This window comes from Clinocottus analis, unplaced genomic scaffold (genome assembly GCF_023055335.1).
Source record: "Clinocottus analis isolate CAN_PGR_092001 unplaced genomic scaffold, fCliAna1.0.p SCAF_41, whole genome shotgun sequence".
NCBI classification, from domain to species: domain Eukaryota; kingdom Metazoa; phylum Chordata; class Actinopteri; order Perciformes; family Cottidae; genus Clinocottus; species Clinocottus analis.
The window spans coordinates 650,629-669,281 of NW_027176165.1; the positions used below are offsets into that span (position 1 = coordinate 650,629).

The 18,653-nt window shown below is 47.2% G+C and overlaps 1 protein-coding gene across 1 annotated transcript in view; it reads left to right on the forward strand.

The window, feature by feature from the left end:
- Window positions 1–391: 391 nt before the first annotated feature.
- The window catches only part of whrnb (whirlin b), a 37,920-nt gene continuing 19,658 nt past the window's right edge, over window positions 392–18,653 (forward strand). Inside the window, exons 1-3 of the mRNA XM_068598942.1 lie at window positions 392–1,119; window positions 12,178–12,354; window positions 16,860–16,985. Of these exons, the coding sequence (XP_068455043.1) occupies window positions 460–1,119; window positions 12,178–12,354; window positions 16,860–16,985 (963 nt within the window). The 5' untranslated portion in view covers window positions 392–459. The remainder of the gene's footprint in view (window positions 1,120–12,177; window positions 12,355–16,859; window positions 16,986–18,653) is intronic.

Genomic DNA, 18,653 nt, shown 5'->3' on the forward strand with positions numbered 1-18,653 from the left:
ACAAGAGGACGGAAACAACTGGGATGTATTCAGATAGAGCGGGACGCGGAGGACGGAGGGGTCCGGACTGACTTCTTTCAGGCTGAAATGTTTGGGCTGACTTGTTTCACGCTGACTTGTTTAGGGTGACTTGTTTGGGCTGACTTGTTTCACGCTGACTTGTTTGGGCTGACTTGTTTCACGCTGACTTGTTTCACGCTGACTTGTCCCGGGCTGACTTGTTTGGGGTGACTTGTCCCGGGCTGACTTGTTTCAGGCTGACTTGTCCCGGGCTGACTTGTTTCAGGCTGACTTGTCCCGGGCTGACTTGTCCCGGGCTGTTGCTCGTCAGCGCCGTTGCGCGCGGAGATCGCCGGTCACCTGTTGAAGTTGCCCGTTGCGGCGAGTCAGGCGGAAGGGTCCACTTGGAGCTCCTGCGTCCCGCGCTCGTGACGCTGTGGGCTCGCGTCATGTTGCAGGATGAGCGCTGATCCTCAGCGCGTCCCGCTCACCTCATCCGGGACCCCGGACGGCTCGGGCGGCCGCGCGCTTTCGGCTAACGTGCGCCGGCTCCACAACGCGCTCAACCTGCTGCTGGGCGACCTGGAGCGGGAGCAGTTCATCCACTGCCTCAACGTGTACCACGCCAAGCGCAACGTCTTCGACCTGGTCCAAACCCTTAAGGTGATCCTCAACACGAGCAGCAAGCGGCAGCTGCTGCCCCAGCTGCGCCTCGTCATCCCGCGGGCCGACCAGCTGCTGTTCGACCAGTACACGTCCGAGGGGCTCTACCTGAAGACGCGGCCCGGCGGCGGCCGCGCGGAGGGAGACGCCACTCTGCAGAAGTATGTCAGCTCCCTGCGCGAGCAGCCCCTCACGTGCCAGGGGTCTCCCGCCACGGCCCCGCAGCTCCTCCACGGACCCTCTGGAGACGTGCGTAAAGTCACGCTGACGCGCTGCAGGTCGCGCGAGGGTCTGGGCTTCAGCATCCGCGGCGGCGCGGAGCACGGCGTGGGCATCTACGTGTCTCTGGTGGAGCCGGGCTCGCTGGCCCAGAGGGAAGGCCTGCGGGTCGGGGACCAGATCCTGACCGTGAACGACGTGACGTTTGATGACGTGTCCCACGCGGAAGCCGTGAAGGTAGGATGCTGCGCGTGCACGTGGCCGTCATGTCCAAAAGAATGATTCAGTTACAAAGTGTGTGTGTGTGTGTGTGTGTGTGTGTGTGTGTGTGTGTGTGTGTGTGTGTGTGTGTGTGTGTGTGTGTGTGTGTGTGTGTTTCATGTCGTTGTTCTACTTGTGTTGCTCTGTAACTGATGTCCAGAAACAAATGATGAGTTCTCTTTTTTAAAAGGAGCAAACTGCAGCAGCATGTTGTGACGTCACTGACTCTGGGGTCTCGATGTTCCTCCTATATTAAAGTACACATGCTCCACTGTGTCAGGAGGGCTCATGCATCAGCGTGTTAGAGGATCAGACATGAAATCAATTCACCCAAATGTCATCACACGTGTCCTCACTCTGAACACATGTGATGTGGTGAGTTCCTCCAGGTCTCAGGTGTTTGTCTCGGTTCCTCCAGGTCTCAGGTGTTTGTCTCGGTTCCTCCAGGTCTCAGGTGTTTGTCTCGGTTCCTCCAGGTCTCAGGTGTTTGTCTCGGTTCCTCCAGGTCTCAGGTGTTTGTCTCGGTTCCTCCATGTCTCAGGTGTTTGTCTCGGTTCCTCCAGGTCTCAGGTGTTTGTCTCGGTTCCTCCAGGTCTCAGGTGTTTGTCTCGGTTCCTCCAGGTCTCAGGTGTTTGTCTCGGTTCCTCCAGGTCTCAGGTGTTAGTCTCGGTTCCCCCAGGTCTCAGGTGTTTGTCTCGGTTCCTCCAGGTCTCAGGTGTTTGTCTCGGTTCCTCCAGGTCTCAGGTGTTAGTCTCGGTGGTCGCTCTCAAGTCGTTTCCTTCTCGCTGGCCAGCAGAGAACAGGAGGTTCAACTGAAGCTTAACTCTGTCGTGGTGACTGAGACACAGAATATGTGCTGAGAGTTTTCACTGCAGATGATTCAGTCTCACTGATGACTGGATCACACTCAGGGGACCAGCTCTAACGCATCACTGTTGTATGAATCAGGACATATTAATACTTTCTGAATGGGTTTTGATGCAGGCGGCCGACAGCAGAACAACATTACCCATGAGGGATGTTAGAGAGAAGAACAAATAAGTTACATCCTCAGTCGTGGATTAGGATGTGTTGTAGGACTGATGGGACTGTCAGACACGGCTGTTGCAGAACGGGCTGCTCGTCCACACCTCAGTGCCCGCTGGACCGTCCAGTATTCATGAGCATGAAGGCCTCGCAGCTCTTCTCCTCATTCCTTCATGCAACATTGAAAACTGGTCCTGACCACGTCTTCAGATACTCAAGCGTTGATCAAACTAGAACTTAGCGTCCGCAGCTCCACCTCCGTCATGTTCTATGTGTTTAAACTGTGTTACTATGAGTCATGGTGAGAAACAGAGGAACTCACTGGCCTCCTCCAGGTCTTCCTTCCATCCCCAACATCGTTAGGGTTAGGACCCTTAACCCTTCACTGTGAAGGGTTAGGACCCTTAACCCTTCACTGTGAAGGGTTAAGGGTCCCTTGTGTGTGTGTGTGTGTGTGTGTGTGTGTGTGTGTGTGTGTGTGTGTGGGTGTGTGTGTGTGTGTTTGTAGACACTAGTGTGTCCCTTCCACCAGAGGGCTTCTCTAGTTATGTCCACCAACACGTCTTTGGCCTCAGGAGGATGACGAGGGTCTCATGTGTAGCTTTTAAGAGTTTCATCACTTGTAACTGAGACATACTTGGTTTGAATATGATATTTAATGTTGGTCTGACCTTGGCCAAGGTTTGATTTTATTTTTAAACGATGACTGCTTTATTCTATTTGTGTGCAGAAACAACATTACATAATCACAAGTCCACAGCAGCCTCAACGAGCAGCTCTCCCTGCTGCTGCATGTCCTGCTGCTGCATGTCCTGCTGCTGCATGTCACTGCTGCTGCATGTCAATGCTGCTGCATGTCAATGCTGCTGCATGTCCTGCTGGTGCATGTCAATGCTGCTGCATGTCCTGCTGCAGCATGTCACTGCTGCTGCATGTCTCTGCTGTTGCTGCTGCATGTCACTGCTGCTGCATGTCCTCCTGCTGCATGTCCTGCTGCTGCATGTCCTGCTGCTGCATGTCCTGCTGCTGCATGTCACTGCTGCTGCATGTCAATGCTGCTGTATGTCAATGCTGCTGCATGTCCTGCTGCTGCATGTCCTGCTGCAGCATGTCACTGCTGCTGCATGTCTCTGCTGCTGCATGTCCTGCTGCTGCATGTCCTGCTGCTGCATGTCCTGCTGCTGCATGTCACTGCTGCTGCATGTCAATGCTGCTGCATGTCAATGCTGCTGCATGTCCTGCTGCTGCATGTCCTGCTGCAGCATGTCACTGCTGCTGCATGTCTCTGCTGTTGCTGCTGCATGTCCTGCTGCTGCATGTCAATGCTGCTGCATGTCCTGCTGCTGCATGTCAATGCTGCTGCATGTCCTGCTGCTGCATGTCCTGCTGCTGCATGTCAATGCTGCTGCATGTCCTGCTGCTGCATGTCCTGCTGCTGCATGTCGTGCTGCTGCATGTCCTGCTGCTGCATGTCTCTGCTGCTGCATGTCCTGCTGCTGCATGCCCTGCTGCTGCAACATGAGCATGCATGGTCCGCTCCACTAAACCCTGCCGGCTCACTTGGATACTTACCTGCAGCTCTGTGTTCTGAGTCCAGCTTTTAAAGACAACAACCACACATCCTGTAGCTGGATCCCACCAGAAGAGCTGTGTGTGTGTGTGTGTGTGTGTGTGTGTGTGTGTGTGTGTGTGTGTGTGTGTGTGTGCTCTGACATCAGGACCAGCTAACATTCAGGAGCTGTGGCTTGTGTCTCGCCCCATGACACATTGTCAGGGCTATAGAGCCGGGGTCGAACCACCGGTCCTCTCTCGCCCCAGTGTGTGAGAGAGAGAGAGTGTTTGTGCGTTGTTTGAACCAGCTCAGGCAGGAGCCAATGTAAACTGTTTCCTTTGTTAAAGTCTGAAGTGGTTTAGTTGAGTCGTCCTTAATATTCACATTCTAACAGATCTTCTGTTTTACTGCATATCGCTGCTGAAACATCGCCCTCAAACTTTATTCATACATTTTAAACATCGCCCTCAAACTTTATTCATACATTTTAAACATCGCCCTCAAACTTTATTCATACATTTTAAACATCGCCCTCAAACTTTATTCATACATTTTAAACATCGCCCTCAAACTTTATTCATACATTTCTCTCACCAAAAGTACATTTCACAAGATTACATTTGAGCACTTAATGATAACATTATAATTTACTTTCAGCTAATACTCATCACGAGAGAGAGAGAGAGAGAGAGAGAGAGAGAGAGAGAGAGAGAGAGAGAGAGAGAGAGAGAGAGAGAGAGAGAGAGAGAGAGAGAGAGAGAGAGAGAGAGAGAGAGAGAGAGAGAGAGAGAGAGAGAGAGAGAGATGGAAATAGATAACGAGAGAGATGGAGAGAGGAACTGAGGTGCAGTAACTAACTGATGAACAAGTGAAGGCAAACAGCTGGAAGAGGACACACACACACACACACACACACACACACACACACACAGAATGCCATCAGTGTGTTTGCCTCTACATGTGAACATCAACATGTTGCCATACAGACATGATGCTCCTCTGTCACATGTTCTGCTGCTCTGCACACGACACTGCATGAGTCACACGCAGAGGAGGAGAGAGAGAGAGAGAGAGAGTGAGAGAGAGAGAGAGAGAGAGAGAGAGAGAGAGAGAGAGAGAGAGAGAGAGAGAGAGAGAGAGAGTGAGAGAGTGAGAGAGTGAGAGAGTGAGAGAGAGAGAGAGAGTGAGAGAGTGAGAGAGACAGAGAGAGAGCGCACGAGAGAGAGACAGAGAGAGAGCGCACGAGAGAGAGCGCACGAGAGAGAGAGAGAGAGAGAGAGAGAGAGAGAGAGAGAGAGAGAGAGAGAGAGAGAGAGAGAGAGAGAGAGAGAGAGAGAGAGAGAGAGAACCTTTTATTTAAAACTGCACGGAAGAACAAAACCTTGTTGTCATGACAATAAAAGAACAATTCAACAGGTGACTTCACCATCAGGTCAAAGCAGTGAACATATTGTCTGGTGAAAGTCGCCTTGGTGAAAGTCGTCTAGGTGAAAGTCGCCTTGGTGAAAGTCGTCTTGGTGAAAGTCGTCTTGGTGGAAGTCGCCCTGGTGGAAGTCGCCCTGGTGAAAGTCGCCTTGGTGAAAGTCGCCTTGGTGGAAGTCGCCTTGGTGAAAGTCGCCTTGGTGGAAGTCGCCTTGGTGAAAGTCGCCTTGGTGGAAGTCGCCTTGGTGGAAGTCGCCTTGGTGAAAGTTGTCTTGGTGAAAGTCGTCTAGGTGAAAGTCGTCTAGGTGAAAGTCGTCTTGGTGAAAGTCGCGTTGGTGAAAGTCGCCTTGGTGAAAGTCGTCTTGGTGAAAGTCGTCTTGGTGAAAGTCGCCTTGGTGAAAGTCGTCTTGGTGAAAGTCGCCTTGGTGAAAGTCGCCTTGGTGAAAGTCGCCTTGGTGAAAGTCGTCTTGGTGAAAGTCGCCTTGGTGAAAGTCGTCTTGGTGAAAGTCGTGTTGGTGAAAGTCGCCTTGGTGAAAGTCGCCTTGGTGAAAGTCGCCTTGGTGAAAGTCGTCTTGGTGAAAGTCGTCTTGGTGAAAGTCGTCTTGGTGAAAGTCGTCTTGGTGAAAGTCGCCTTGGTGGAAGTCGCCTTGGTGAAAGTCGCCTTGGTGGAAGTCGCCTTGGTGAAAGTCGTCTTGGTGGAAGTCGCCTTGGTGAAAGTCGCCTTGGTGAAAGTCTTCTTGGTGAAAGTCGTCTTGGTGAAAGTCGCCTTGGTGAAAGTCGTCTTGGTGAAAGTCGCCTTGGTGAAAGTCGTCTTGGTGAAAGTCGTGTTGGTGAAAGTCGTCTTGGTGGAAGTCGCCTTGGTGAAAGTCGCCTTGGTGAAAGTCTTCTTGGTGAAAGTCGCCTTGGTGAAAGTCGCCTTGGTGGAAGTCGCCTTGGTGAAAGTCGTCTTGGTGAAAGTCGCCTTGGTGAAAGTCGCCTTGGTGAAAGTCGTCTTGGTGAAAGTCGTCTTGGTGGAAGTCGCCCTGGTGGAAGTCGCCTTGGTGAAAGTCGCCTTGGTGGAAGTCGCCTTGGTGGAAGTCGCCTTGGTGGAAGTCGCCTTGGTGAAAGTCGCCTTGGTGGAAGTCGCCTTGGTGGAAGTCGCCTTGGTGAAAGTTGTCTTGGTGAAAGTCGTCTAGGTGAAAGTCGTCTAGGTGAAAGTCGTCTTGGTGAAAGTCGCGTTGGTGAAAGTCGCCTTGGTGAAAGTCGTCTTGGTGAAAGTCGTCTTGGTGAAAGTCGCCTTGGTGAAAGTCGTCTTGGTGAAAGTCGCCTTGGTGAAAGTCGCCTTGGTGAAAGTCGCCTTGGTGAAAGTCGCCTTGGTGAAAGTCGTCTTGGTGAAAGTCGTGTTGGTGAAAGTCGCCTTGGTGAAAGTCGCCTTGGTGAAAGTCGCCTTGGTGAAAGTCGCCTTGGTGAAAGTCGTCTTGGTGAAAGTCGTCTTGGTGAAAGTCGTCTTGGTGAAAGTCGCCTTGGTGGAAGTCGCCTTGGTGAAAGTCGCCTTGGTGGAAGTCGCCTTGGTGAAAGTCGTCTTGGTGGAAGTCGCCTTGGTGAAAGTCGTCTTGGTGAAAGTCGCCTTGGTGAAAGTCGTCTTGGTGAAAGTCGTCTTGGTGAAAGTCGTCTTGGTGAAAGTCGTCTTGGTGAAAGTCGCCTTGGTGAAAGTCGTCTTGGTGAAAGTCGTGTTGGTGAAAGTCGCCTTGGTGAAAGTCGTCTTGGTGAAAGTCGTGTTGGTGAAAGTCGCCTTGGTGAAAGTCGTCTCACTGACCAGCAGCTTTGTTCCTCAATGAAACCGTGTTGTTCACACTTTAAGGCAGCGACTCCCAAGGTGTGTGCACTGGTGGGCCGCGGAGGTCATTTATAAATAAATAAAACGTTTTGAATTTCAATTTTGAAAAGTTAAAATGAATATAAAAATATTAATGATTTAACTTGCGTGTTATTCTTTTACTGGAGTAACAGAGGGTTCTTTTTAGCACCTATACTGAGTGGTATTAATAAAATAATAACACGATCGTTCCTCAGCCAAGCCGGCAACGTCCTTATTCACGTCTTCCCTTTTTCACCACCAACATTTCTACGCACCTCTTCTTCCGTTTTCCTCCTTCAAAATAAAAGCCCCGGAAACACAATTCAAGTATTCAAGTGCTTCTATGTTGATGGAAACAGTGAAGGACTGTCTCCACCGCCTCACAGGACGCATGCTGAGTAGAAACAGTGAGGTTCATAACAGCAAAGCGCCGTGTCAAACGCTTCACTCTAAATCTCCAGTTCAGTCTTCCTGGCAGCTGTTGGTCAGCTGATCGTAGTTTCTCTTGTGTTCACGCGGTCGTGCTGGTTGATAAAGTAATGGCTCTGTCCTTGTGGTTGCAGTCATCTTCACTTCACCTGGCGTCTACACCGCTGCTCTGTGCATGCTGCTGTATCGCCACTGACTATAGGGAGACGCTGTGGTGACAGAATGACCATCATCCACATGAGCCCCATGAGCTGCATGAGCTGCATGAGATACATGAGCTGCATGAGATACATGAGATACATGAGCTGCATGAGATACATGAGATACATGAGCTGCATGAGCTGCATGAGATACATGAGCTGCATGAGCTGCATGAGATACATGAGCTGCATGAGATACATGAGCTGCATGAGATACATGAGATACATGAGCCCCATGAGCTGCATGAGATACATGAGATACATGAGCTGCATGAGCTGCATGAGATACATGAGATACATGAGATACATGAGCTGCATGAGCTGCATGAGCTGCATGAGATACATGAGATACATGAGCTGCATGAGATACATGAGCTGCATGAGATACATGAGATACATGAGCTGCATGAGATACATGAGATACATGAGATACATGAGAAGCATGCGATACATGAGCTGCATGAGATACATGAGATACATGAGAAGCATGAGCTACATGAGATACATGAGATACATGAGATACATGAGATACATGAGATACATGAGCTGCATGAGATACATGAGAAACATGAGATACATGAGCTACATGAGAAACATGAGATACATGAGAAACATGAGATACATGAGATACATGAGATACATGAGCTGCATGAGATACATGAGATACATGAGATACATGAGCTGCATGAGCTGCATGAGCTGCATGAGATACATTAGATACATGAGATACATGAGATACATGAGATACATGAGCTGCATCTCATGCAGCTCATGTATGAGAGATGCATTTATTATTTGAGTATCTATTATCATACTTCCTTCAGGTCAATTAAAAAACTTAGTCAGTTGTTGAGTACAAATGTTGTTTGGCTAAAATATAAAAGATAAAGAGTGTGACTTAGATGCCCATCCATCATATTGATAGATATGGCTCAGATAGATAATCTCTACACCAACAGCTGCACCACCCTCATGAGGCTCATCTCTGATGGGGATTGTTCTGCCTCCAGGTGGGACACTGAGCATCTGCTGAGCTTAATACTAAAGACATCATCAGATATCATCGTATTGCTTCATGTGAACGTAACCCAACCGTGTGTTTTTGTGTGAGCGGTAGAAATAAACAGCTATTGGGGTCACAGGGTGTCACTACGTGTACCTTTACACTCTTAGCTCCTCTGGATATTGTCTTCAGACTGATATGTCTGATATCATGTAAAATGCAGAATTGGTCAGAAGAGGATGGTGTACACTTGTTTTTCTCTCCAGGTTACTGTGAGGCAATATGTTCACTTCCAGTCAGGGCAGAGAATAAAGGTGCAGTGACAATGCTCAGAGGCAGAAGAGGGGTTCAGGCCAGTATCACCGCCACTGAACTCTGCTCTGCCCTCTTGTCCCAGGGATCACTTTGCCTCCAGCTGGAAATAAACCTATCCACTGCCTCTAACACAGCAACAATGTCCTCCCTCTCTTCAGACACCCACTCACGCTGCCCAACACAAGACCGCTGAGAGCTTCTCCTCCACCCCCTCCATCCAGGCTCACTCACCATGGGAATGCATATGCAGCCCAAATTGCACTTAAGTGTCTCTGTTTTCTGCCAGCTGCAGCGCTGATCTTTGCCTCTCTCCAGCTCTGAATGGCTCTCAGCCTGCAGAAATGTTGTCCCAGAATAGAAAGCATCTACTTCTGCCTCCACCCCTCGTTCCCTGTTGTGGTACAAGCTGAATAAAGTCAATGGACCTGCCTGCGGAGGCTTTCTTTGTCATAGAGCCTTTTCTGTCCTTTGTTAGTGAAGCTTGAGTCGGACGTTTTTATTGGAATCTGTTGAGAAGCCCGATACTTTTAATTTGACCAGGGCTGTAATTGGGTACATACTTGATGCTGGGACATAGTCATATTTATGGTGTATGTTCAAATGTATGGTTGGATTGTGTTGTGAACATGTAAAATGGACTTACATGCTCTCGTAAGGCCAGGCGGTGCAGCTTTTCTTTGCTGTGACTGCAAGCCCCGCCCTCATTGTGTGCACCTGTGTCTCGTTGCCCTGTGTATTTAGTCCATGTCAACTCCGTCCTTTGATATCCGGAAGTGTTTGCCAAAGTTAACCTTGTTTTTAAAGCCACCTCTCGTCTGCTTGTGGTTCTGTAACACAACTGCTGCTTTGGAGGAGATCTAAATTGTATAATGGACCCTCGCCCGCTCATCCTCTAGAACAGTGATTTTCAACCACTGTGCCGTGAGAGATTATCAGGTGTGCTGTGGGAAAATGTTTCATTTAATTTGTCCCTAAAAATATTATTTAGTTGCTGCAAATCATTTTCCATTGTTGACGTCTGAGTCTGCAATGTAGTGGCTAACATATTAATGAAATACTCTTCCATGCCAGTAGGTAGCGCAATAATTGCCTACCATATATGTTGCATTACGCTACAATGTAAAAGTATGTTACTTTTTTGGTTGTTGGTAAAAAATAAAAAAGAGAACCAATTTAATCTACTGTCAACCAAAAACAAAACTAACCTACAAAAAATAAAGTTTTCAGGCGTACTACACAAAATTGTATACATTTGTGTACCTCAAGTAAAGGACCGATGACAACATTGTTAGACCGCCTCGACTTCCCATGTCTTGAATCTGATAAAATCACGGAACGAGATCTGACAGTGCAACTGTAAGAAATCAGAGCAGCAGAGTGGACTCTCTCAAGCAACTGTCACACTTTTACTAAAGGACAAAGACCCGTCTGACTGGATCCTACCGACCGGTCCCACTTAATGTAGACTCTAAAATCATTGCAAAGGTACTGTCACGCCGACTTCATAATATTACACCTTTATTTCTGAAGACCAGACTGGTTTTCATAAAAGATCGTCACTCATTTTCCAACATGCGCAAGTTACTTAATATAATTCCTACTTGTTCCAGAAGCAGTTGTCTCATTACGCCATGTTAAACTCCAGGCTGTTTAATGTACAGGAGCATGACCGGGTCCGTTTAGGTTAGCTAGTGAGGCTACGTGCTGCTAACTACAGGAACATGACCGGGTCCGTTTAGGTTAGCTAGTGAGGCTACGTGCTGCTAACTACAGGAACATGACCGGGTCAGTTTAGGTTAGCTAGTGAGGCTATGTGCTGCTAACTACAGGAACATGAACGGGTCCGTTTAGGTTAGCTAGTGAGGCTACGTGCTGCTAACTACAGGAACATGACCGAGTCAGTTTAGGTTAGCTAGTGAGGCTATGTGCTGCTAACTACAGGAACATGACCGGGTCAGTTTAGGTTAGCTAGTGAGGCTACGTGCTGCTAACGACAGGAACATGACCGGGTCCGTTTAGGTTAGCTAGTGAGGCTATGTGCTGCTAACTACAGGAACATGAACGGGTCCGTTTAGGTTAGCTAGTGAGGCTATGTGCTGCTAACTACAGGAACGTGACCGGGTCAGTTTACGCTAGCTAGTGATGCTATGTGCTGCTAGCTACAGGAACATAGCCACGCCCCCTTCCTGCCGTGAATGGTTTCAAACCTGCTGAATTAAATAGTTTTCCCACTAACGATGTGTCATATGTGTGTCTCATATGCCTTTATTTTGTTATGGTTTATATGCAGAATATAATCTGATAAAAAACATCAACAACAGTTTATGAAACACAACTCAGGGTTGACTTGAGAGTGTTTTATTGTAATGTGACAAAGTAGTTGATTACATCACCAATCCCATCTGCACAGCTGCAGAGCATACGTCCAATGAACCCTTTTAATCACTGCCTGTAAAGAGGCAGCTGGGTGGCATCACAGCTGAGCGTAAGGCCTCATTTATACGCAGCCGGGTATTTAGGGAAACGAATATTTCTGCCCCTCCGTTTTCAAAAATGTCCACAGTTGTCATAACGCACACCTGCTTGTGGTTGTGAGGGTCTTGGAGTGTAGCTTTTCTTCTGAGGTGGTGGTGGAGAGCAGAACGAGGGTCGGCCATCTTTGGGTGCTGGCTTGTTGAGGCTAGTCAAACTGTGGGCGACTGCCGGGCAGAGTCTTTTGAGAGGCGATGGTCTCTGTCTCATTGAAACACTAAACGGAGACCATCAGTAAAATATCAGACAGAAAAGTAATAATAATGATGATGTGTATAGTAAAGCATTCATGGACAGATAATAGAATAATTCTCCAAACCCCTTAAGGTCATCACACTCCCGGCCCACCTTCCTAAGCTTGGTACGAGAACCAAGTCATGTTCACACTTCTGTTGACAAAAACTTTATGAGATTAACCTCAAACACAAGAGTGCTTGAGTAAATGGACCGGTACTTGTATAGATCTTTTCTCGTCTTCTGACCACTCAGAGCGCTTTAACTCTCCATGACGTCATCACTCCCTGATGGGAGGAGCCACCAGGAAGCTGCAATCAGGATTATTAACATTCAGACTCGGCTAGGGGAGACATGTAGGGTGACTATGTAACCTAATGACATGTTCATCAATAGTTTTCCTTTGGGGCCTCAGACTGAGGGCACATATCTGCTGTGAGGCTGCTCTGCTAACACTTCCACACGTCACCCTCTGGTGCTGCAGGTGCTGAAAGGATGCAAGCAGCTGGGCATGTCAGTGTGCTCCATGGGTCGGGTCCCTGGAGGCTACATCACCAACCACGTGTACAGTTGGGTGGACCCTGAGGGCCGGAGCGTCTCGCCGCCACCCGACAGCCAGGAGGCCGAGCAGAAGCAAGCGCATGGCGTGGAGGAGAGGACGGTAAGGCTTCAAGGAAAGACAGGTCCTGTCTAGAAGACAGCTGTGATTCATGGTTAAAGAAATGGACTGGCTTCGTATAGCTCCCTCTGGTTTTTCAAAGCGCTTCACTCAGTCATCATTCACCCATTCACACACATCCACACCCTGATGGCAGAGGCTGCAGGTGAAGGTGCCACCTGCCCACCAGCAATAAACTAATCAACATTCACACCAATGTGGAACACTTTGTGTTTTAGTGCACATGGACTGGAAGGATCGAACCGCCGATCTTTTGACTGGACTCAACAATTTGTTGTGTGATACAAAGTGGCGGCAACATGTTTGTATCTTTCAATATTGGCTGATACGTTTATTGATGTAAATAATCATCAGTTGGTAGTAGAGCATGTTTTTTGAATATGTAACCCAGACAGATGTCGTTCCCTCACCTTAACCGAGTGCTTTGAGTGCTTAAACAGTTGATTACATTCATGAGTAATTAACTGTTTGTTATGCGTAGCGTGTTGCAGAGGGGCAGCGCTCCGGTAACGTTCAGGGACGGGTCTCGCTTTCCTTTACGATAACGGGGCCTGAACAGATACTTTAAAAACAAAGAAGCACAAAATGAGGATCAACGACATTAAAGAAAGGCATTTTTTAATTGCCAAAGCGCTTTTTTTCTTACAAATTGAACAATATATTAACTGTTTAAAGTACAGCGGGGGACAAGTTCCAAAAACAAACTGCGATAAACGAAATCGGCGAAGTAATCAGCTTTATTTTTTACAATTTATTATGCATGTTTTAAGGCCGTAAAACCCCTAAACACACACTTTTATACCCTTTTCTCAGACAGGCATTAACATTTTCTCACATTTCTCTTATTTAAACACTCAAAGTTCAAACTTTTGCAGATTTAAAACAATAAGCCCAAACATTTTTAACAAATTTCCTTTTAATGATCAATCTACGAGGTTTGACACATAAGAAATCATCACCAGTATCTCACGCGTATTTCACAGTTCCTCTGACCCCCCCTGGCGCCGCCCCCCTGGCGCCGCCCCCCTGGCGCCGCCCCCCTGGCGCCGCCCCCTGGCGCCGCCGCCTGGATGGACACCATCAGGGCCTCCTGTTGTAATTCACTGCTGTCTAACCTCGACATGTGTGAGGGTAGAGGGCGCCGCTCATCAGGGCTGCTCTGTGCAGCAGAAGAGACAAAGCTCTTATCCAATTCATCGAACCCTTCAAAGAACTGGTTCATTTCATTGAGCCCAGAACCAGGGAAGTCTGGTCGGGTCCCATAAGCGGTCATATTTCATGCCCTTCAACCCTTTCCTTATATTTGTGTTTTCATTATTGCTTTTCATTCCTTTTGGGGAGTTTTAATGACGCATATCTTTGTCGGCATCGCCTGAGTGGAGCAGTGGCTTACACTTTGAATGCTTTGAGCTCTGAAAACTATTTTAGATGAAAGATTAACTTTTTTTAATAAACTACAAAAGTAATATGTGTGAATGTGTCATGGCCTTGGGGTTTGTTTACTTGGTGTTCTGCTTCATTTGAAACTGCCCTGCCTCGGCAAACAGCTCTCGGTTGCATTACTGCCACCCACTAGTCTGGAGAGAGGACTACGGGAACCAAACAAGCACACAAGTTAAATGAATTCTCAGATTCTTTTCATCAGTCTTAAACTTTCTGAAAAGTTCACAAATGTTTCACGAAAGCTTTTCTTTAGTACCTCATCATCATATTTTCCATTTCTCTTCGACCATTTTTAAAACTTCTCACTGACAGAATAAAACTTGGTCCACAGTTTCTTCTCCTGCACAGAATTCACACTTCATCATGTTTTCTAATAACAGAGTTTTCTAATGTTTTCTAATAACTATGGCCATTCCTTAGTCTTGTCATAACGCTCTTCTCTTTGGTCCACTAGATTATGTTTAAACATGTCTTCCTTTGCTTCACATTCCTACATGTTCAGCTCCTTACTGCATAAATATATTTTGAAATCTGTTCCTATTTCCTTGTAAAAAAGGGTGTTTGTTTTTCCAGTGAAAATGTAAATCCCGTTCCAATGCTCGCTATTAGACTCTTGATTGTTTCCTGCGTCTGTTTCACAACATATTCCACATTCCTACCTCTTTTCCACAGTCATCTGCATTAAAGATCTGAATACATTGTGTACATTTCATATACATCATCCTTATTGAAAATAATGGACTCATCACACTTCTATAGAGCGACCCAACAAAAACAGTTTAACCCATTTAAACATTTTACTCGTTTCCACATAAGAAGTTACTGCTACCAGCACCTTCTTATTCACTTCTTCTTCTTCTTCTTCACCTTCCTCACCTCCTGTCGACGTGCTACTGTTCCCTTTTCTAAATCCACTCTGAAACTAGGAATCTTGGGTCAAAATATCAGACAGTTTAATGTGTCTTCCGTTTTGTTTTTGTAAATTACTGTACACTTTGGAGACTTTGAGGGGTTTGTTTGTATGCACCGTCAACACTTCAATCACTACGTTACCTTCTGCTGATATTGTGATGTGAACGAACCCGAATGCAGCGACAGGACAGCAAAGTTCTTTTCCTTGACCAGTGGTTTATTGCAGGGATGATAATAACAAACAGAAGTGCAAACAGAAAACAGACAGGTGGAAATGTCAATAGAGGCATGTACCTGCGCTCCGAGAGGCAGCTGATGGGAACGACGGCAAACTGTCGATCAAAACGGGAGCGCGCACCTGCACTCCACCCCGGAAGGTGGCCGGTAATGAACACTTAGTCTGCAGACACCGACCAGTGGCCGGTTAAAGTCCGACGCGTGGTCCGAGCCGGAAGGTGGCTCTAAACAGCCGGCAGACTGACGGGCTCGATCACAGGACATACGAGCCTCACCTCTGACCTCTGTGGAACGAACAGGAGGTCCTCTCCTCAAGGGCCTGGAGTGTAGAAAGAGAAACATGAAAAACAGCGTGGATCTTCAAATCGCCGTTGGCCGCGACGATGTCAATAACGGAAACGATGGGGATGGGCCAGTGAATCTGGGGCAGAGCCTCTTGGACTGCGTAAGGCTACTTCCTGGTAGAAAGTCAGACTTATGGCCAGGGACGTAGGGCAGGTATCTGATGGCCGTCAGCCAGAGCGGCACAAGTCTGTCTCCAGACTCTCCTGCATCGCCGACGGTAGCTCCGGACAGACGGCAATATGGACCTCCTGGCTGTAGCATGCAGAAGTCTTCAAGCCGTGACTCAAACATGTTACTTTTGGGACAGTTTTTGACGAAGTACAGTTGAATTAAAACAGCTTTATGTACGATCAAGGAGCATGTAAAATGGAGGCCACACCGTGACCACGCTGTTTATGAGAAAAATAAAGAAAAGCCGATCTCTGTGAGTTCAGCTTCTGTTGGTTGCGTCTCTCAAAACAGATCCAGCTCAACGGGGAAGCATGAATGGAGAGTCGCTGCGTCAAGCCGGCAACCCTGTTAAACAAGATTTCATAAGGAAACATACCTGCAAACCTGTAGTTTTTTGGCAAAATTCACCGTTTTGAAATGAAAATACGTCATCCACGTGAATCGTGTGTATCTGGAGAGTTTTTGTTTGCGGGTCAACGGGCCGGTCGAGGCGATAGGAGTGAGCCACGGTGATGTTGTGATCTCCGCAATAAAACGTATTTGACGCGACCTGTCGAGTTGGCCCATCGGCGTTAAGATGTCTACAGCGTCTTCATTTCCCTCAAACTTTTTATCCTTTCAATTAAAGTTGTCGTTGCCGCCGATACGAAGGAGGTGACTCGCCGTCCAAGTTGTGTTGTAATATTTATTTAGTTACCCCATCAAATCTTTCCCAACGCGTCACGCTCATATTTTACTGCTCATAACGATCTAGAGTAAAACTTCCCACGGTGATTTACTTTGAACTGTGTAATGAGTCCTCGGTTCACATGTGTGTCCAACCCTCAAGATCACAGAACAACAGTGTTACACCACCAGTTACCTGCAACATCAGCAGAAACGGACACAATTACACATTAATACAGCGAGAATGAGGAAAATTACAAAACAGTGTTTGTACTGGATTCTTTTGAAACATTATTAAAAAGGATTCTGTAATATCTGTTCTTCAGGTTCAGCCAGCTGACCGTCCCCGTATCGTTGAAGAAGTTCCCTCTTTTGCTGCTGCTGTGAACTTGTTGCAGGCTGATCTAACACATAGCAGAACAACCATTCACACAACTTCAAACATGCACTTAAAAGCTGTTGCTGTTTCGACATGCACACTACTATTAAACTCAGCAACAGCTTGTGATACCTTCAGTGCAAAGCACAGAAGTAGAGACAGCACATTGCATTGATTGTGACTGACAAAACCCACGGCATCTTGACTCGAGTTTACACTAAACCACCCAAACGTGAGCCCTGTGGGGCTTGTTCCATGTTGCTGCACTAACTCTACACTGATAGTTGGCTCCACAGAGAACACTGAGGGTCCTAATGTCACATCTTCCCTGCAGGCAAACCTCAATATGGAGGGTGGTCGCTCTCTGGGCCTAATGATCAGAGGTGGTGCTGAGTATGGACTGGGGATCTACATCACTGGAGTGGACCCTGGATCTGCTGCCGACGCTGGTGCGCTGAAGGTACCGAAACTCAACGTGTTACATAGCCTCGCTGTTACGCCACAAAACCTGTTCACCATGTCCAATCTAATGAGTCCTTCATCTTTCATATGGTTTACCTGAGGTTACCTATGAAGATAAAGTATTCTAGCTTTCCCTTGAGCCATTGTTGTCTCCACCTGCATGTTCCTACATCAACAAAGATGTTGCCAGAGCCTGACTCTGTTTTTATGGAGGTAAACACACGAGGAACTAGACTTGAGTTTTGAGTGGTTCTTGCCCTGTTGCAAGAAAGATTGACGAGACGATATCAATAAACGGGTCAAAACAAAAAGAGCAAAGCTGAACGACAAGGTAAACCTAAAACTATAATGTAATGCAGTGAGAAAACCCCGGGTGTGTGTCGTCTGTACTGTCTGTAGTGGCTGACTGTACTGTCCCTTGTTGTCTGTGTGGAAAAGCAGACCCGGTACCTGCAGTATGGACCTGGATCCGCAGCAGCTGAGGCAGGTTGCACGTAGCGGGGACCTCTTTGCACGGTGGAGTCGATGTTGTACGGCCACGTGAGGTGATTGTGGATCTCACTTGTCTCCACTGAGCTTTCAGGCTTTGTCTCTTTCTGCCTCCCATGAATCCAGCCGTCGCCTTCTGGATGCTGTCAGGAGTAGAATCAGGTTCACAGTGTTGTCAGAAGCAAATTCATGAAGTTCAACTATTAATTCCCCACAGACGGAGAACAAAAATAAACACTCCAGACATGAAGTGCTGAATCTACAGACTAAACGTGGTGTGTTTGAGGACAACTGCCGAGGATAAAAATACATTTAATGGATCTTTTTCTCAACTTGAGTGTCTCTTCCCAGCAGGCGAGGTGGGAGAGCTGCAAACCCTGAAGGATGTTCTCTCTAAGAGCAAGATGTTTGTTCTTATTGCTCAGAAGAAAATACCCAAACTAAATGTTTCCCACCTGTTCAGGACCACTCTTAAACCTTACCCATGCTGCTGACCAGCATCCACAAAACCTGAAGTACCCGTTTGCTTTTGGATGAACTGAGATCTGTTGCAAAGAGTCTTAGTCTTCTTTACTATTGATTTACTATTGATTAATCTGTCAGTGTGACAGATGATCTACTAATACATGGAAATGAATTGTGAACACACATTTAAAACACTATCTAACAATGTAAGAACCTGAAAAATAACACGCTGTGCGCTGGCCCTTACTCTGAGTCTTGGTAACATTAGACTAATTATGCAGTTATTATCATTCTAACATCTGCTACCTGCCCAGCAGCTTCATTCTGCCAGTCCTCAGCACGGCGAGTCCCAACATGCTTTATGAGCCGCGCTGCGTCTCTGCTGCGTGTTTTCAGGTCAGCGTTCTGCCTCAACGAGCAGGCCACTCTCACTTTCTGATTTCTTTCAGCCCGCCTGAGGGGAGAAGAGCAGCAGTCAGTGTTTTCTACTCTGAACAACACGATGAAAGCTCAATATGGCTTTCATGATGACATCACACCGTGTCCTACTTAAAACATCACATTCATGGTTTCATTTCTTACCAAACCCATTGGGACACCTGGAAAAAAGCCTTACACGGATAGAAAGAAGATCAAGAAATGTGCTTTTGACACGCTATGAAATAAATAAACAAATAGTGAAAGTAGGAACAATGGAGAGAAGCTAAAAGGC